Here is a 22,343-nt window from a genome sequence, read left to right on the forward strand (position 1 = left end):
TATTACTCCTTTTCTGCCTATCAACCAATTTCTGTAACCAACAAATCTTCAACCTGTTCTCATAAGCTTCATTCCATAGACCTGCATCCATCTTGGTCACTCACCTCTGGATCCTCTCCACCAAGAAACCCTGGCACCCAGATCGGTGCACAGTAGTCAAGATGGGGGTCTTATCAAGGGTTGATAAAGATAAACAATAGTTCTGCCCTCTCTCTGCTCGTCAAAGTATTCTTCAGTAAACAAGTAATCCAATGAGATGATTTAGCCACTTCTGCTATGTGACCCTGAACTTTAACTCCTTATGCCCTAACACTCCCAAATCTCTGGCTTTAGTCAATTTCCTGAAGTATAGTTCCAGCAATATGGTATACAGTCAGTAATCTTTTCACCCCAAAATGCATAACCTTACACTTTGCCACATTAAACTGACGTCATTCTTCTTTGCCCAGTCTGCCACTCTATCCAAATCATCCTACAAGATTTTCACATCATCTGTATTAACTATTGATTTACCCAACTTTGCATCACTGGCAAATAACTGAACAGTTCCTCTCAGATCCTTTACTATATCGTTAATATACAAATTAAACAGTAGCATTCCAAGAACAGAACCCTGTGGCATGCCACTAGCCATCTTTTGGACTCTACTCCTGAATAAACTACTTTCTGATATTTCTCCATTAATCACCCTCCTATCCATCTCCATGTGCTGCAGTTTACTGATCAGAATTTCATGTGGTATTGTGTCCAAGGCCTTTGCAAAGTTCAGCAGTATCATTGTAAATCGATTACCTTTATCCAACTCAGCTCTCACTGTATTATAAAACCTGAGCAAGTTACTGAGGCATGCCCCTCCATACAGTATTCCATTTCCATCTATCCATTGCTGTATTTTGCTCTTGACTAACTTCTCCAATACTTTGAGAACAACTCCTGATATGCTGATCAGTTGGTAATGTGCTACATCAGGCTTGGAGCCACCTTTCCCCCTCTTTCCCTCTCAGGACAAATTCAGAGCTTAGACTTAAGTTAAATAATATGGTCAAGGGCACTGACAATTCCCTCACTGCTTCACATAAAACTGGAGCTGGTATATCATCCAATCCCACAGCTGCATTCACATTAAGGTTCTGTAATACCTCCATTTCATTTAGCTCAGTTCCCTTATAAGCCTTCGGGTCTTTCATTCCTCCATTATCACCACTTGGATGATATATTCTAGCAAAAATTTTCACTTAGTAATTCTACTATTTTTTTGATAAAAAAGACTGTGAATAAATAATATGCCCAACCATTTACAAACAGTCATAAAACGCTAAGGAGGTGCAACAAAGTACTAATTATCATTTTGTTTCCTTTGACTAATTTTTGTGCATTTATTTTGACATTATTCTAATATTTTGAACCACGTTAAAAATTATTCTAATTTTGTAAATGTTTTCAAATAACAGTTTTTTTTCTTATAATTTTTATTACATTTTTATTTCTGGTGATTATTATTACGGGTATCTCCATGGAGTCAGCAGACTCATCACGGGAGACCCAAACTATCAAAACAATATCTATCATTTCTCTTCTTGAATTCATTTACAGATGAAGAACTCACAACTGAGTCAGGCAATGCATTCCACTCATTCACCACCCTCCAGGCAAAAAACCTCATTCTCACACCCTTGTTAACTACCCTTTTCCTTAATTTCCAGGGATGACCTCTTGTTCTTCCATCACTATCACACAGCTGAAATATTTCCTCAGCATCAATCTTATAAAAACCTTTTAGTAATTTAAATGTTTCTATCATATCCCCTCTTCTCCACCTATCAACCAACCTCTGCAATCCACAGCTCTCAATCTATCAATGTAGGGAGCATTTTTTACATCACTCACCAACTTAGTCACTCTCCACAACCTCCTCATCTCCAAGGAATCCAGGTGACCAGACTTGAGCACAGTAATCCAAATATGGAAGTATCAACATCTTATAAAGGGGAATAATAACCTCTTTATCTCTGGATGTTAGTGTGTTCTTCAATAACCAAGTAATCCTATGTGCAATCTTGGACACCTTAGCAATGTGTCCTCTGAACTTCATCTCCCTATCTACCAACACTGCAAATTAGTCCAGACACACACTCCGGACATCAACAAATTCCAGACCTCTTTTTTTTGCACATTCTTGCAATCATATCATTCATTATCATCGCTCATCTACTTAACTCATAATTGTCAAAACAAAGCAGCACACACACTATCCTCCCTTTGACACTTTTCTTCTTCATGATATCTAACAATTTAAACTATACATTTGGTCATAAAATACTTAAAAAACGAGACTTTTTGTGGTTATGAGACCATTGGTTCTTTAATTAATACATACATTAGTATAATCTCGCCTACTAGTTTTGCTAGTGACTGTCATGCATATGTTCAAAGTTAACTGCCTAACAGTTAGCAATGTTTCTGTATTCTTTTATATTTTTTTGTGTGTACCGTTCGAGCCTTGACAAAGCTAGACAGTTGCTAGCAAAACTAGCAGGCAGGATTATACTAATATATGTATTAATTAAAGAACCAATGGTCTCATAACCACAAAAAGTCTCATTTTTTTTTAGATATCTAACAATGTTCTTAAATCTTTTGCTACCCGATTAATACTACCACTCAGGCCATTTGTACCCACCATAACTATCATGTTTTCTGCATCATGCCTTCTCTTTATTGCTAAAGTCACTCTCTCTATTGTTCCACCAGCCAAACACTCCTCAGGTATACTGCTCTCCATACCCTTAATCATAGCATCACATTATATTGTACCACTCATAACTTCATTCAAATCCAAACAAGCATCACTCACAGCCTCATTTTCTACGCTATTCAGCACGCTCTAGTTTCATTACTTTCCCTTAACACTCTTTTACTTACTCTCTCACTTTCACGACATATCACTTCTTCCAGACCTCTTGTGCTTTCATTCTGTTGACTCCCAATCACTCCCATACTATTTATTACTTCATCATTCACCAAAGACTCTCCCTTACTTAATCCTGTTCTAGTTACCTCAGCTAAAGTAATCTCCATAGTCCTAATTTCTCTATTCAACACATTTAACTCAGTTTTTCAAGAACCTCCTCACTGAGCACTTCCAATTCCTCTTGCAGGAGATGAAGGTCACTTTTCATTTTCATGCAATCCTGCCGAAGCTCTTCCACTATGGTCTCGACGTCTGCTTCCATTCCTAATCGCTGCAGTATACCTTGACACTTCTCACATATGTCGACATTTTCATTCTTCACATTTAGCAAACAGTCCATAGATCCTTCACATTTTTCGGTGCATACATATTGCAATTTCCGCAACACATCCACTGTGAAAAATCCAAGGCAGAGCCAGACTTTTGTATAGAAGTCCTCTGAGCTGCTGACATACGTCTCTTGTTGGATGCCATCTTTAGACGCTGAAGTAGTGCAACAAACAGCAGCGAAAACACAACATATACAACAAAGTTTCAACAATAACACTACTGAAGGACACTTGTATCCAACTGGAACACAATTTGAGACAAAAAGCCACACTATACTTTAATTTAAAAACACTTTTTCTAGCACAGCTCAACATGGCCGCCACGTTCACTAGCGATTGTTTACATGGTTAATCGACAAAGTACATAGATTGAGATGATGCTAATTCATATTAAGTAATAATATGAATTTTTTTCTATGCAATAAATCAGAATTCAAATCATTCAATACGTTTTCTTTGATTATTCTAATTTTTTGATTTGGAGGTGTACTATTTATCACTCAACTGCAACTGGCATCTTCTACAATGTCTTGCCTCAAATTCCCTCATTATATTTTCTATTATGCTTTTTTGCAAGAAGAGTGGAACCTGTGCTTTTATCAGATCTAATATCCCATGTCAAAGGTTATTAAACCTGGAATCTCCTTAATATGATCTGCTCTGTTTCAAGATCTCCCGCCCTCATTTTATTGCCTTCATCTGTTGCCTCTAGCATTCTCCAAACTCCAGTGATCTCACTGACCTCTTTGACTACTTATCTCTGTTAAGTATACCTTAACAGAGAAATAATCTTCATTAGTGATTTCAATGTCCACAATTCCAAGCTGGTAAAGAAGCTAAACTGTTTGCTATCAGCAATACTAAAACCGTCCATGAATCCACTAGAATTCCAGACAATCCTTTTTATTTTCCTAACCTTGGACCTTTCCTTAGCTAGCTCCCCCTCCAAATATACCACTGATGTCTGACTATAACCTCGTCCATGTCTCCTTAGGTACAGATCAGCTTTCTCTAAGTCATTCACGGCCTTGTATCCTGTGGCACCATAATAGTGCCAACTAGGATGACCTTCAGGACTTTAATGCATTGTTCCCATGATTTGATTATTGCTTCTGATCTTCCATTCCTAGCATCTACTCTAATCTAATAACAGAAATTATTCTTACTGGGGGTGAGTGCTTTTATTTCCCATACCATTCAAAATCCTTGATCTTTATCCAAATCCTGGTGCTCTAACAACTATGCCAAAGATGTCCACACAATAAATTCAACATATTCCCAATGGATCGAGTCAAGAACCCCAGCTTCTCACTCAGCCTACATTATGGATCATAACAACTGGAAAAAAAAAAAAAAAAAACATGACTACCAGTAGGCACTGTCCTACTGGTAGTCATGCCTCTTGGTCACCCACAAGGCTGTGGGTGACCTGTGGTACACAATTTCTGTCCTTTCATGTTTCCATCTATCTCACGTGCTGATAATATAATGGCAGCATCTCCCAAAGAAACAGCAGACCTTCTAACATCAGTTTTTTCCCCTCCAACTATCCCTCCCTCCAACAGAAAAATCCTCAGCAGCCTTATTACCAATCAGTCTCCCAGCCCTGATAGTATTTCTCCTTTTGTACTAAAAGCTTGTGCTGTAAAACTCACATCTGTTCTGCATTGTCTCTTCCAGCTGTGATACTCATTTGACATCTATCCCACAACCTGGAGGCAAGCTGGTCCTAGAAAAAGGAAAATAAAATCACCCATCAAAGTATCATCTCATTGCTCTGACTTCAATAATCTCAAAAATAATGAAAAAGGTCATCAACAGCAAACTGCTTCACTACTTGGAGACCCACCAGTCCAGTTACTTAATGATCAATATGGATTCTGCAATTCTCGTTCCATACAGTAGATCTCCTTATTAACCTTACCCACCTTTGCCAGCCAGGGGGTAAGTTCAGAGAAGTTTAAGTGGTCACTCTTGATATTTCCAAAGCAACTGATTAAGTGCAGCATCGTGACCTGCTTACCAAGCTACCATCCTATGGTATTCATTTCTCCCTTGGCAAATGGATTACGAACTTCATTTCTGGCCATTCACTGTGGGTTATGGAAGATGGTTTCCATTCATCAGATTTCTCAATTAATGCTGGTATACTCCAGGGATCGGTACTGTTACATATACTCTCATTCATACATTAATGATCTTCTCTCCCTGACATCCAGTCCAATTAATAGTTTTGCTGACGACAGTACTCTCCACTTCTCTTTTTCATTTTCAAAACTTTGTAGTGTTCAAATAACTCCTGCTTCAAGATCTTTTTATTAACCAATCTCCTAAATACTGATCTTCTTCCTATTCTCAAGTGGGATGAGGTAGCCAAGTGAATTTTAATGCTACCAAAACACAGTCCTGTCTCATTTCTAGAAATAGTGAGAGTGAGAGTGGAATGGTCTGGTATTCTTTTCCATTCCAAACAGTACTTCTTTCCTGGTCAACTCCTAACACTTTATAAAGCTCTTTATAAATTTTTAATAAATAAATATATTTATAAATTTTTCTATTTCACACTTTATAAATTTTTACACTTTTATAAATCTAGCCAACCTTAGAATACTACCGCACGACACAAAAATCAACTTCAAAAACTTCTAAATATGTGGCAGGAGACATTATGTACCTGCTATGGAATGTTTTTATAAGATACTTATTAGATAAGTACCAGATACTGTTTATTTTAGTCTCTAGATTTTGGTGCATTTATGCACAGGTTCACTTTTTTCCGTTTAAGGCAAAAAATAATCAGATTCTAATGGTACATCGATTTAATTCTGTAAATAAATTAACGGATAGAAAAAAGCTACTGTACTGTAATGTAAAACAAAAAAATAATACAGTACACAAGTTTATTTTAGTAAAAAATTTAATTTGTATGTACCTGTATTGTTGAGGATTCTGATTTAATAAAATTGCATAGTTCAGTACGTAACTTAATTTATATAAAAATATCACTTTCTTGTACACAACACAAAAAGTTTCACAAAATAACACAAAAAAAGTTTTTTTATTTCTTTGCAAAAAAAGTCACTGATTTTCCTTTGCTTCTTTGAAGCTAAACTTTTTTCGAATGCTTCTTCTCGGAGCTGCATTAGAAAACAAAATTTTGTGGAATGGCGTATCATTCTGCTTAGCCCATTCTATACACGTATTAAAACTATCAGCTGCCTCTTCATGTTTTACTTTTTTTTTCTTCGAGTTCTTCATCGCCATCATCATCTTGTAATTCATTCTGTAGCATCATATTTATAATTTCGTCATCTGATTTGATTTCAAATTCACTTTCGGTTCTACATTCTGCAACATCTCTTTGTGAAATTTCAACATCTGTATTTATATTTTTAATCAAATTATGCACGTTTTGAATTTCCTCTTTTTGTGTATATTTGTGACTCATGCCGACAATACAGTACGTACTGTACAGTATAAAAATAAGCGAACGTGAATACAAAATAAATCAAAATAAATCCTCCAGTATAACCGTACAATTGACAGTATGAAAAAAATACTGCACTGTTATAATAATAAAATAAATAATAATAGTTAAAATAATAATTATTAATTAAAAAATAATAGTACACAAAATAATAATACATAATAAATAAAACATTTTTCTTTCAAACCGCAGTTCGGATTACTGGAGGGTTCGGACTAAAGAGGTTCGAATTAGCGAGATACCACTGTACTTAATTAGAAATATTTTCTTATATTTAACTATATTATTATTATTATTATTACAAGCAACTCCAAGGAGTCGACAGACTCATCGAGGGAGACCCTAACATCATATCAAGAACAACTATTTGTCTTTCACACAGAATCTATCATATCACGCCTTAAACTCATTCACGGTCATAGCACCCACAACAGACTCTGGCAGCTTATTCCACTCATTTACCACTCTCCAAGTAAAGAACCTAGCTCTAACACCCCTGTTAACCACATTTTTGCCCAGCTTCCATGTATGGCCCCTAGTCCTCCCACCACCAACCCTATACTCAAAAATATCTTCTAGATTAATCTTATAGAAACCCTTCAGTAATTTGAATGTCTCAATCATATCACCCCTTTCCACCTATCAACCAATTTTTGCAACCCACAAATCTTCAATCAGTTCTCATAAGGTTCATTCCACAGACCTGCCACCATCTTGGTCACTCGTCTCTGGATCCTCTCCACCTCCTCCCCATCAAGAAGAAACCCTGGTGCCCATATCAGGGCACAGTAGTCCAGATGGGGTCTTATCAGAGTTCGATATAGAGGAACAATAACTTGTTTGTCTCTGCTCGTTAAAGTATTTTTCAGTAACCAATGCAAGTGATTTGATGAGCTGTTTTAGCCACTTTTGCAATGTGTCCCCTAAACTTCAACTCCCTATCCACCAACACTCCCAAATCCCTGGCCTCATCAATCCCCTGGAATACGGTTCAACCAATGTGATATACTGCTGCTAATCTTTTCACTCCAAAATGCATAACCTTACACTTTGCCATATTAAATTGACATCCATTTTCCTTAGCCCTGTCCTCCAAACTAACCAAATCATCCTGCAAAATTTTGACAACCTGTGTACTCACAATTGCTCTACCCAACTTTGCATCATCAGCAAACAAGTGAACACTTCCTCTCAGATCCTTTCCTATATCGTTAATGAACAAATTGAAAAGCAGTGGTCCAAGAACAGAACCCTGCGGCACGCCACTAGTCACAAGCCATCTTTTGGACTCCACTCCTGAATAAACCACTCTCTATGGAATCTCTCCATCAACCACCCTCCTATCCATCCCCATCTGCTCCAGTTTACTGATTAGAGTTCCATGTGGTATCCTGTCAAAGGCCTTGGCAAGGTCCAGTAGAATCACTGAAAATTCATTACCCTTATCCAGTTCAGTCATTACTGTGTTATAAAACGTGAGCAAATTACTAAGGCATGATCTACCCTTCATAAAACCATGTTGTCCCCCATACAGTACCCCATTTTCATGTATCCAATCCTGTATTCTTCTCTTGACTAGTTTCTCCAAGACCTTGACAATGATTCCTGATATGCTAATCTGTCAGTAATTTACAACAGCAGCCTTGGAACCTCCTTTATTCAGTGGATCTATTTTCCCCACTTTCCACCCTCTCGGGACTAACCCAGACCCAAGACTCAGATTAAACAGAATGGTCAAGGGTACTGACAATTCTTTAGCCGCTTCACATACGACACGAGCTGGTATACCACCCAATCCCACATATGTATTGACATTGAAGTTTTGTAATAGACTACTCACCTCCACCTCATTCACCACAATTCCCGTATAAACTTTTGGTTCATTCATTTCTGCAATATCACCACCTGGATGATATTGCATACATTGCATTCATATTAGGTCATATTTGTTACAGCCAAATTCTCAGTTACAATTCCTAGTTCAAGCACTCTTTGACCCCTAGTATTTTCCATTACATGCTGTCGCAGATAGTTATCCCTTGATAACCGCATAAAATCCAATTCCTTCCTCCCATGTGTCCTCTCCTCCTTCCAATCAATGTTACCTTAGTTGAAATCTCCCATAATAATTACCCTCCTCTCACTCATTTCTTCTATTTGCTTATGCATACTATCTCCACCATCTATTCCATCACCTGATCTATAGCAGCACCCAACTGTATATTTTGTTCTTCTAATTTCAATCTCACACCAAATAGCCTCAAATGTGCTCTTATCTCTATCCTGCAGTTCCACTGCTATTCTCCTTGGATGTAGCTCATCCGCTATCATCAATAACACACCTCCCCCATTTTATTCTCCCTGTTCTCCTGAACACACCATACCCCTCACATTCAATCCCACTAGCTGTGCCATCTTCTGTCAGCCATGTTTCACTAATGCCAATAACCTGTGGTCTGGAAGTGCCAACCAAGGCCAAAAATTCTTCCTTCTTGTTCCTAATACGTCTGGCATTTGTATACATGAACTGAAGAAGCCGATTTGTCCCATCCCTATTGTGATGCCTTATAGTAACTATCCCATTCTGATTTGCGGTCTTTCCTACTCGCTTGGGCATATTACACACATTCACACACTCAACTGTGTCCCTAAAATCTGCATATCTACTCCCCCCCCCCTCTTAATAACTCTAGTTTCCCTGGTTCTGTACATTCACTTCAACCACATTCGACAACACCTTTTCAAGTCTCCACATACCAAATCCATTCAAATGTAATCCATCCATTTTATATAAATCCTTTCGCCCATCGAACTCATTCCCAAATTCCACACCACTCATCAAACATAATTCACGCATAAAGTCATTAGCAATTATGGCCCTCCTTCTATACTCTTCACTGTAATGCCTACTAAGTACTAATGAAATTACTATTTGTAGATGCAAACTTTCTGCCACTTAATTTTTATTTTACTTCACATATTTAAAATTTAAAAATATCTTTAAACTATTTGCAAAACTTCATGTAAAAAACAGAAGAAAAAAAAAAAAAACATGCTGATACCTTCTTGCTGCTGAGCTGGCTTTGAGGCTGATTTTTCAAACTCAGGAAAGCTACTTGGTGTTGCAAACTGCTGTAAAATTCCAATACTGTTGCAAAAGTTATCTGCTTGCTAATCATGGTAAGAAAAGAAAAAATAACTGTATGTAAAATATAAAATTTTTCATTAGATTTAAATATTACTGAAAAACAACACACCTTTCGGTGTTTTCTTTCTCTTAAGTATCTACTCTAAAAACAATAAGAAACAATAGGAAAAATCATTCCCTCATTTATGTATATCCAAAACAAGCATTTTTTCATATCAAAATATTTGATAAATAAAGTTCTTGTGAAAGTTTATTTCCTCTACAGTGTAAAAAAGAATTGCTCTCAGGTACATGTCAAGAGAGGCTTACCGTATTTTGAAATCGCACAATCTGCACATGCATAATGAATTCCCACTATAGAAAAATCATAGAGATCACAGAAATCATTTGTCACAGCAAATTACTTTTAGAATGGCATGGTTGTGCCTCCGATGACTTTAGTCAGAACATTTTGGGAGTTTGTTATAAATCAAAAAAGGGCATTTTGGCCAAAAGCAGAGAAAAGATTATTTATTATCATTATTATTATTATTATTATGTGACGAGTCCAAGGACTCATTGCAGGAGGGCACTCTACTTCACTAAATACATCTCACCCTCTCCACTGCTACTTAATTCTCCTACTATGACACTACTTCTATCAATGCCATCTACCAGCCACCATCACCAACAACAGTATTTTTTGTCTGTAAAATGCATGTGTTCTGAAGGCCGATTTGTCTGTATGTGGGATAAAAACCCGAGTTTCCGGGAGATAAAAAACCTGCTACCTCCATATGAGATCAGCTAACTCATGTTCAACCGAAAAAGCCCATATAAGGATTCCCCTCGTCACAATGAGAATTGAATCCAGATCTTTTCCAATCAATGGGTGCAATGTTCTGCTGTTCTTCCAATTGAGCTACAGAGGCTAATCATCTATCTGATAACCTTAGACAAGATGACGAGAGAGAGAGAGAGAAGACAGACATAAAAGAATGTAAAATTTTTGAAATGTTTCTTTTCATTAAGAAATAAATTTATATTAAATGAATAAAAACTGCTAAATCAAAAAAATTCTTAAACTGATATATCATAAAGTTATTTGTACACTATAAAGAAATATTTAGAATACATCAGATACCCATTTTTTTTTGTTTGTTTATTTTCGATTTTTGCTTGTATTCCTCCTACCTCAGAATCAGTAGAAGTTATCTTGATTTTTGTATCCCTCTTCAAGAAGTAAAATTTTATAATTAAATTTATAATTAGGAATTTTAATTCTCAGTTTTCTGCTAAAATCCTACTCATTAAAGCTATTCACAATTTTACAATTTTTAAAGATTCTAGAATATGCAGAAATTTGCCATTTGTCTTCCAAAACCTTAAGTTTTGAAACAGAAACATGATCATTAATGTGCAGGTGGAATAAAATCTGTCAGTTTGAGAAAATAAAAGAAAGAATATTACAATACATTATGACTGTTATGCATCACCCTTGGAAATTAGATATGAAAGGAAGTACTGCAGAAAAGAGATGATACGGTACCTTTGTCATAACAAATAGATCTTTGTTCATTAATCATAAGATATCATAATGTGAAAGAGAACCAATAGTTCAAAGTTATGCACATTTCTATATCATAGTATTATTTATCTGAAACTTGTTTTATTTCCATGGGGAAAGGAAAATCATAACTAAAAATGTTACTACATAAATAAAAGAGTCTGAAAACAAGAACCAAGTGAACCAAAGGTTGGAGACCGAGTGAGAAAAAAAAAGTTGATTGCTTTAGCATGGAAGAAAGGTGAATTTGTTTACAAGCAAGAAAAATAGTGAACTCAAAAGGCAATCCTAAAAACAATGAAAAACATAGAACAGTTGTGGAAAATATTTGAGATTAATGCAATCCAGAGTACATATTAATACCAGAGGTAGTCTTGAGAGGGACAAAAACCTTCTAAGTTTCATTTCTTCATCTCTTTTCCTTCAAATATAAGACATTAATAGTTTGGAGTTAGAATTAATCATTTGTGATAAATTATGTGAACCAAGCACTGTAAAGCATCACTATAATGCTATTTTCAATTTGATACTCCCCCCCCACCAATTTTAGTTATTATGTAAACTTTTTATTATTATTATTATTCAGGCCTCCAAGCGTCATCGAATTGCTACAACTAAATGCAAGTGCCATGTGCATGAGAGATGTTCAATTATTAGTAACTATTGTAAATCAAGGGATGGAAATAAAAGCACACCACAATTATTCATTTTATTGCAAGATTACTTATTTCAGCATTATATCCAATTCTGACAAATTTTCTGAATGTCAAGCCCCTTTTAAGTCAGCAAATTATACTCTATAAAATAAAATTCTAGAGCCTCAGGAGCTCAGTTCATAACAAGGACAGTTTGATTTAGAAAGGTCTTGGTTCAAACCTCATCTAATCGACTCAACAAGGGACTTTTCTACTGGAGGCAGTACGGTTGTTTGCTTCCTGGAACACTTTTTTCTTTATCCTACAAAACAGACAACCTGGCAACAAAATATATGCAACATAAACCACTCCTGTCATAACATTAATTTAGTTCTATGAAAGCAATACTTACTTAACTGTGACAGGCCTTTAAGAATAACATGTGTTCAAGGAAAAGATGAAACTGGAATAAAATTCTTTGGTGCACAGTTTTGTTATTATTATTATCCTAAGACCCCATGGAGTCAGACTCATCTAGGAGGTCCCATTTGTCATACACATAGCTCACCATACCATACCTTAAACACATGTGGTGTCTGCAGAGAATTTTCATGCTCACACTATCCTTATACAGCTCCCAGGGATAACCTCTTGTTCTTCCCCAATCTCCCACCATTTTATGAAAAACCTCTTTAATGTTAATCCTAAAACAATCCCTTACCAACGATAAAGAGCCAAGAGACTATTTTTCCAGGGGCGTAAATTAAGTGAAGGGGATAATAAATCCCTCAATATTTTAAAGCCTAGTGTTGTACTACCCAGGTGTTGACTTACACTTGGACTCGCCAATAGTTCTTCAGCATGAAACTCTTAGATTTTGATCTCCGAGTTTCATATCAGGCTTTAAAATAATGAGGGATTTATTATCCCCTTAACTTAAAATCCCTTACCAACTTGTATGTTTCTATGATATCACCCATCTTCCTCATATCCACTAAACTCTGTTGTAAATTGCATTGTCTTAAACTTTTTTGATATTCAACATTCCAGAGATCAGAAACTATTTTAGTCAATTGCCGATGTACCCTCTTCAACATGTTCCTCTTCATCCTTTTGAAAACCAGGTGACCAAATCTGTGCACAGTAGTCCATATGTGGCCTAATCAGATCCTTATACAATGAAACCAGAATCTCCTTACTTCTACAAGTCTGTGTCCTCTGGATCATTGTCAGAAATCATTGTGTTGTCCTCTCAATTCTACTATATGTCCTCTAAATTTCAGATCCTTATTCACCACCACCACCCCAAGATCTCCTATTTCCTCCACCTCCAACAATATATCCACACCAAGCATAAACTCTACATCCCATCTTTGTTTCCTAAATTTTAAAACCTTCCATTTTGCAACATTGAACTGTCATCCTTACTCCCATGCCCATTCACTCAATCTATTCCAGTCTTCCTGTGAGGCCACAACATCTACTCCTCACAATTTGTCCTAACTCGGCATCCCATTCAAATTTTCCCCAATATTGTTAAAATACAGGTTAAACAGCAATGGCCCTAAAACAGACCCCTAAGGCACACCACTAGTGACTTTCCTATTCTAGGATATTGCTCTCCCATACACAACGTGTTGATACCTATCAGACAGCCAATCTCCAAAATGCACTAGTCTAATATCCAACCACATCTACTCTAGTTTGACTATCACCTTATCATGCAGTAATGTATCAAAAGCCTTTGCAAAGTCTAAGTATAATGTGCATACATCTCCCACGTCTAATGCTGCTTCACTTTATTGTAAAAAGTAAGTAGATTACTAAAAAATAATCTCCCTTTAGTGAATCCATGCTGTCCATCAAAGTTCTGGATCATAATTCTCACCAGCTTTTCCAACACTTAACCACAGCATCTGACACATAGACTGGCCAATGATTTGATGCATGAATTCTGTCACTTCCTTTATGAAACAGGTCAGTCTTGCCTTATTTCCACTACTTTGGAACTTGACCTGATGTAAGACTTATATTAAACAAGTATCTCAAGGTAGATGTCAACTCTCTGGCACATTCCTTCAAAATACACAATGATATATCGAGTACCACAACCTTATTAATATCAATTTGCTTAATTCCCAATATACCTTTTCCACACTCACCATCACTCTCTTCTCATCATCATCCACTACTCTCAAACTCTCCATGATGTCACATTCACAAGGATGAAAGACCTTTATAAAACGCTCATTTAATATTGCAGCTATATCCTCCACAACAGCTGTGTTTATACCATTTTTCCCATCAATGCCATCCTACCATAATCACTCTTATTTTTGCTGGCTACATATTGAAAGAACTTCCTAGGATTTTTTTTTGGCTTCATTTGCTAACTGTTGCTCACACTGAACTTTTGCAACCCTTACCAACCGAGTCACCCTCCTTGCCTGTTCTTTGTATTCCTCGTGGAATTCATTATTAACACTCCTCTTATGTTTCTCCATAATCCCTTTTTTTTTCTGTATTGCATGCTTAATCTCTTCATTCATCCATTTCACACCTACCTTATTTAACTTTCTGACATTTGGAATACATTTAGACATTGCTTCCACTATACAGTTTGCACTGATCTTCTTTCCACCCAACTCCTGATTCCATGCTACAGCTTCAAGCTGTTTCCTGAGCTTCTCATAATCACCAGCCTTGTAGCCATCCTCTCGTATGTCCTGTACACTTAAGTTCCTTATGATTCTACCCTGATCAGGATGAAACACCCTTATAAACTGATCACTGAATACCTCAACAATGTCTTCAGTAGCCGTTACCATTCTACCATTTTGATCCATTAGCATCATCTTACCATGATGCTAATAGTAAGATGTCTTCATGTCTTCCTGGGAGCCAGGGAGCCATGGCATAGGGAGAGTCCACCCAGGCATCCCCCCCCCAGTTTCCCTGTACCTCTTGCATTCCCATTCTCGCTTCATCTCTCACACTACTGTTTCCAATGTCAAGCACTTCTGTCTCTTCAATACTACTGTCCTGATTTTTCACTTTATTTCTTGCACACATCACACACTGTACTTCCATCCAGCAACACTTTCTCCAGTGCGCTCACTCCAAAGCCATTCAAATGCAACACATAACACCTGTAGAATTTCATTCTTCCCTGAAACACATGCTATACATCCACAAACTAGATGTAAATAAAGCTGTGGGACTTGATAATATATCACCAGGTATTTTGAAGGTGTGTGCCAGGGAGTTGACGGCAACCTTCACATATTTCTTTAATATGATTCTTGCACTGGGTCAAATTCCTAAGGAGTGGAAGGAGGGCAAGATTGTGCCACTTCATAAAGGAGGTGATAGAACTCAAGCATCAAACGATAGGCCTATCTGCGTGTCAGGTGTTGTAGTTAAGTTGTTGGAGAAGATTGTGAGAACTAGAATTCAGAATTTGGGTTTACAACAATGGTATTATCTTTCATGGACAGCATGGATTTACTAAAGGGAGGTAATGTTTTAGTAATATACTTACTTATTACAGCAAGGTAACTGCTTCCATGGACAGAGGAGAAGGATACACAGTAATATACTTAGACTTGATTATTATCACATGACACCTCCAAGGAGTCCAAAGACTCATCGAGGGAGGGCACCTGCTCTACAACCCTCCATCTCCACCAACTACATCAAACTGCATATCTACACCATCCTGCCTACCACCACCAATGGTATTTTCACAGTCACAAACATCCATGCCCATGGTGGGATTCGAAAAACCCTCAGCCTTTTGGCTGGAGAGCGGATACACTAACCACTCAGCCAACCAGCTGGCATTTTATCATTTTTTTCTTTCATTCTATTTTCTTGCACAATTTCAAAGGTATAATATCATTCCGCATGTTCCTCATTTCCTTTTTCATTTTCAATAACTGTTTCGTCAATTCTTGCATTCCGACAATTTCACTCACTCCCTCAGTCTAGCTACCTCTCATTCTAACTTTATCACTAACTTTTACTTCTACATTTTTGCATTCTCTCACTCCCTCAGTTTCACTAGCTTCTGTTTCATTTCCATTGCTTTCATTTACACCATCTATCTTTTCAGCCAGTTTTGCATTCAGTGCCTCATGGGTTTTATAATATATCACACTTTCTACAAATATACTATAGGTCTACAGCATTTTTTTTATGTGAGAGTCACACACACACATATATATATACTGTACATAAATACATATACTGTACATATATTTGCATACACACACACTGTACATATATATATATACACCCACCCACCCACACACACACTGTACATATGTATATATATATATATATATACACCCACACACACACGAGCTCAACAAATATCTTTGCCAACGGCAAGTAGCTGCAGACTGGGCAAAATACCTTTTTTTTTTTAATTTAATAATAAATAGCTTTTAATAAATAAGTTTCAGATTTAATATTATATATGTTGTTGGCAGAGTGAAGCCTTCCATGATAAGCCTATTGACTCGATGCAAGTTTTTTATGATATCAACAACAACATCTATACCATCATCAGAAAGGCTCTCTGAATCTGCACTTAGTAAGTACTAAAATGCTAAAAGTTAGACAATCTCTCATGCAATCCCTCCCCCAAAGTACTTTAGAATTAGTTGCAAAAGTTGAGGATAAAGATCCATTCATCATTACATGTAATGTTCAACCAGAAAGCAAGCTCACACCTGAGTTGCAGAAGCATAAGGTAAGAGCTTATTTAAGAGTTCCAATTTGACAGATTGCCAAATCCAATCAAATTCCTTGAAGATAACAAGGTCAATCACTGAATATCCTTGAACTTTCAATGGCACTGGTCCATAATAGATGAAACAAGAATATTCCCAGTTGATCAACAGTAACAGAATCCATATTAGTGATTGTTTTTTGATGAGAAGTTTCAGCATAGTATAGAAATTGGATGTTAGTGGATTTCTACTTTACTAGAGAAAGAAATGTTATTTATTTACAATTATCATTATTATTATTTGACACCTCCAGGGAGTCTAAAGACTCATCGAGGGAGGGCACCTGCTCTACAACTCTCTTTCCACCACTCAATCCTCGGACTCACTGCAACTACACCAATGTCATCTATTGTCAACCACCACTAGTATTTCCACAGACATCACAAACATCCATGCCCACGGCAGGATTCCGGAGAGCAGATACGCTAATCATTAGTTAGGTAGTGGTCAGCGTAAAGTGGTTAGCAAAATGTAGTGAAAGTAATTAGATAATAAAGTAAAAGCTCCTACAACAAAAGGTTTAAACCTGTATTACAGCAGTACCAAGGGTGGACCGAGTTTTTTTTTTTTTAAATATAATCCAGAAATCTTGCTTTAGAGACCAAACATAAAACTAGGTTTCCAATAACCATGGCAATAGCCTCACACTAGGCATACAACCAATCTAGGTGGAAGATGAAATGCAATCAATTTCATCTTCCACCTAGACCATCGGTTCCCAACCGGTGCTACACGTACCCCTGAGAGTATGTGCTGGGCCATTCAGGGATACATGAAAAGTAATCAATAATTGTGGAAAAAACAAGTAAAGTACTCTATTTTACATTAAGGTATGCACTGAACAAAAGTATCAGTATTTAAAAACAAGGGGTACAATTTATAGAAATTGGATTAAAAGGGGTACACAAGTGGAAAAAGGTTGGGAACCACTGACCTAGACAATTACAACACAGTGAAATTCAAACCTATAGAATCTTGTTAGAGAGCAAGTGCATTGAGTCCACTGAGCCAACTTGGCCAGGTTAAGGATAAAATAGTAGGAGAATAATTAAGAAATTATTATTATTATGTGACACCTCCAGGGAGTCCAAAGACTTTTTGGGGGAAGGCACCTACTCTACAACTCTCTGTCTCCACCACTTCACCAACTACGCCAATGCCATCTACCACCCACCACCATTAGTATCCATCATCAATGCAAAATATGAAAGATAGTAAGAAATCTGATGATTAATATTTCAGATTTCTTAATTAATGATGCAGTGGAGTTATCTAAGTTTAAAAGAGGTGAAAAAACGACTTGGACAAAGATTATAGTCAATAGTTTCAACAACTGGAGAGCATAACTGATATTTGAACATTATGTAAGTGTCTTGTGTTTGATCCTTTCAAAATTGATTTTGGATATGTTTACAGTTATTTCAAACTTTAGTATAGATAGACAGAAAGGAAGATGAAGATAATGAAGAAAGACTGCATTATGCATACCTATTCTTTTCCTTGACGAGCCTCTTGGAAACAAAAAGGATTTTGATAAGAGACAAGAATTTATTAGCAAATCTCTACGGAGTCAGACTCATCTGGTGACATATCTAGCATAATGAATGTTAAAACTCATTCACATCATGCACCAGCAAAATGTGCCATTCACAACTCATCTAAAAGAAATATGTTCTCACCATACTCCTATACAACTTTTAAAAATGGTTTCTTGTATTAATCCTCTAAAATACCCTACCCAACTTCATTTTTCATTTATTCATAAAATAGTCATTTATAGTTAAGCAAAGTTGGAATGAACTATGAGGTGTCGAGCAGATGTTCTGGCATTACAAGAAGACTTGAATAGACTGAGTAAACGGGGATGTGATTTTTTTTTTTTTTTTTCCCCACAAAGACATCAAAGGTCATACTGCACCGGGACACAGATCACAGCAATATTGTCCAACCAGATACAACAAGAACCCTGGCTGGCAGTGCCAAGAAGAGTCAATTCATGTTGAAAGGGAGAAACAAATAAGGTGATGTACGAATTTGTCACCAACACACGAAATCACGTGCTTTATACATGATTTTGTGTGTTGTAAAATTTTCCAACTGTTGTACAAGCAAAATAGTTACCATTTTAAAAATTAGAATTTTCATAAAAGAAAAGCAAATTTTCCAATGTATAATAAATATAGAATAATAAACACTCATCCCACGAAACACACTAATTACCCTATTAATGGAATAGATTTGTCTCCTTCTGCCAGGTACAGAAGTGTCGGGGGGGGGTCTTGCATCTATGGTTGGGCAATACATATGGTAAATGGTTAGTAATATAATCACAAACATCCATGACCTTGGCAGGATTCATGAATGGGGATGCCAGTTCAATGTTACAAAATGTAAGGTTTTAAAATTGGGGAAGCAAAGATGGTAAGCAGAATTTACACTTGGTGGGGATATATCATTGAGGTGTAGGAAATAAGAGATCTGGGAGTGATGGTGGATAAGGATCTAAAATTTATACGACACAGTGCCAAAATTGTGAGGACAACACACGAATTCTGGCAATGATGTGGAGGACACTGACTTGTAGAAGTAAGGAGATTCTGGTTCCATTGTATAAGGCTCTGATTACACAACATATGGACTACTGTTCACAGATTTGTCACCTGGTTTTCAAAAGGATGAAGAGATGTTGAAGAAGGTCTAGAAGCAATTGACCAAAATAGTTTCTGTTCTCTGGAATACTGAACATGAAGAAAAGTTGACACGATGCAATTTGCAGATTCTAGTAGATGTGAGGAAAAGTGGGGGTGATATGATAGAAACATACAAGTAGGTAGGGGGAAAGTGATGAGAAATCAAGTGATGAGAGTCATGAGAAAACTGGGAAGAGTGATGAGAAATCAAGCAAATGTTGTGGCCTTCCATGAGAACTTGAATAGATTGCACAAGTGGGCAACAGTATGGAATTGTCAGTTCAATGTTAGTAGGTAAGGGGTTGCTGTAGAATTAACATTGAAGAAGTCATCCCTGGAAGCTGTATGAGGAGGGCATGAGAAGCAGGTTTTTTCATGGAGAGTTGTGAATGATTGGAATTGTTGAGAATTTGAATATGTTTAATGCAAGGTATGATGACCTGTGCGTATGACAATGGGACCTACTAGATAAATCTTTGACTCCATGGGGGTCTTAGAATAATAATAATAATAATAATAATAATACTGTCCACTAGTGCTTTCCATGACTAATATAACCGACCTTACAGAATCCTTAGCTACTCAGTTTAGTATTGCTTTAATTATTCAACGGAGTATAGCTTTAGTTATTACTCTAAGAGTTCTCCATTTGAGTGAAATGAATGTTTCTATACCTAAAATTATTTCAATAATACATACATACATGGTGTGCAGTGCAGAAGTTTGCACCATGTATGTATGTATCAAGATTGGTTATAAATATGTTACAATGGAGAAATAAGTGTTGTTTTGGTGGCATTCATATCCAAACAACCAAATGACATAAAACCAGAGGTAAAAAGTGATATGTTGACTCAGTTCTACACCAACAGATATTACTGCTTGTCAGCAACTTTACTACTTTTATAGGAGTATTTATTCTTTACATGAAGCACAGTGGATGAATGGAGTGCATTACCAGTGTGCAGAAAATGCTAGGAGCATATTGTATATTAATGATAATAGGAGGGAGGTTGAACTGGTGATATACAACTATTTACAGATTATACAAAACTGGGGAGAGTGATGAGAAATCAAGTAAATGTTGTGGCTTTACATGAGAACTTGAATAGATTGCACGAGTGGGCAACAGTATGGAATTGTCAGTTCAATGTTGCAAAGTGTAAGGTTCAAAAATTTGGTAGGCAACAATGGGATGCAAAGTATACACTTGGTGGAGAAACTTCAAAGGAGGTAGAGTAGATGAGAGATCTGGGAGTGGTGGTGGACAAGGACCTGAAGTTCAGAAGTCACATTGCACAAGTTGTGAAGTCATCACATCAGATTACGGCAACAATGCAAAGGATCTTAAAGCGCAGAAATAAAGAGTTTCTGGTTCTAGTATATAAGACCTTGATCAGGCATTGTGTGGATTATTATGCACAGATTTGGGTCTCCTGGTTTTCATGGTGATGAAGATATATTGGAAGAGGGCAGAGAAGACTAAATAACTGGTCTTCGGGATATGAAGACAGATTGAGGAAATGCAGTTTGCAAAGACTTCCGAATAGAACGAAGAGATGGGGGGTAGGGTTATGATTAAGACATTTCAGTTGGTAATGGGTTGTCAGCTGGTTAACATAAAAGAAATTTTTCACAAATGGAAGGGAACAGAACAAGAGGAAATTCCTGGAAACTGTATAAAGAGCAGATTCTTTGCATGGAGTCGTTGGTGAGTGGAATGCTTAACCTGATAGGTAAAGTGTTGAATGCAGATACATTAATAAGTTTAAACACGGTTTGTGTTTTAACTAACTTTGTGTGTAGCAGTGTGCACCTCTGCGATAAGTCTTTTTTTTTAACTCCATGGAGGTCTGGTGTTAATAATAAAGGTTCAATATGACCAGTTTCTGACTGAGTGACATCCCTTAAGATGCCCGACTCCATGGCGGTTTATTAATATTTCAAAACGGCGTAAAGTCAACATTTCATTAAACTATTTCTGTGATTTACGGAAAATACGTTGTTTTTTTTTTATGTGTTATTTTATCAATGACTGGATTGGAATAGTCTATTCAAACGACCTGCAGTGCAAATTCTAAAAGCAAAAGAATTTTTTTAATAAGTCGTCATAATTCAAATGCTCGTCATGAACTCTGATAAGACCTGCATCAATTCAGAATAATAATATATCTTATACAATTTCAAATTACCGCATTGACAGAATCTTGCAACTGAGTTAAGCGATCCGCCATTTTGAAAGGCTCACAGTTATCACGTGTATGGAAATGTGGTTATTCAAAAGAAGTTGTTACATGCAGGATTAGATGTTAAATTTTACTTGGAACTACACAATATACAACATACTTCCCTTAAGCAGAGATACAACGCACTAATTCCGATTTCTGAACAATTTGCTCAGTGAGGGATTAAAAAAATAATAATAAATTAAAAAATCAGTAAATAAAAAAAACTGAAATATACATGAAATATGAACGCCATTGAGCAAAATAAAACCAAAAAATATATTATTATTATTATTATTATTATTATTATTATTATTATTATTATTATTATTATTATTATTTTAACGGTGTCTCCATGGAGTCAAAAGACTCATCACGGGAGACCCGACATTGACATACTAACCATTATTTACACAATACCTGTCATACCTCTCCTTAAATTCATTCACAGTTGAAGCATTCACAACCAGTTCTGGCAAAACATTCCACCCATTCACAACCCTCCAAGTAAAAAAT

At 36.5% G+C, this 22,343-nt stretch overlaps 1 protein-coding gene across 1 annotated transcript in view; it reads right to left on the minus strand.

Annotated features, from left to right (window-relative positions):
* Positions 1-21,947, minus strand: part of MED21 (mediator complex subunit 21) — a 115,604-nt gene extending 93,657 nt beyond the window's left edge. The window contains exons 1-2 of the mRNA XM_090400659.1: positions 21,795-21,947; positions 9,850-9,958 (exon numbers count right to left, since the gene is read on the minus strand). Of these exons, the coding sequence (XP_090256785.1) occupies positions 9,850-9,958; positions 21,795-21,836 (151 nt within the window). The 5' untranslated portion in view covers positions 21,837-21,947. The remainder of the gene's footprint in view (positions 1-9,849; positions 9,959-21,794) is intronic.
* Between the last annotated feature and the right edge of the window lie 396 nt (positions 21,948-22,343).

The sequence above is a fragment of the Typopeltis vanoorti genome, chromosome 11, assembly GCF_054136105.1.
Source record: "Typopeltis vanoorti isolate ZY-2024b chromosome 11, IOZ_Tvanoo_1.0, whole genome shotgun sequence".
Classification (NCBI taxonomy): Eukaryota; Metazoa; Arthropoda; class Arachnida; order Uropygi; family Thelyphonidae; genus Typopeltis; species Typopeltis vanoorti.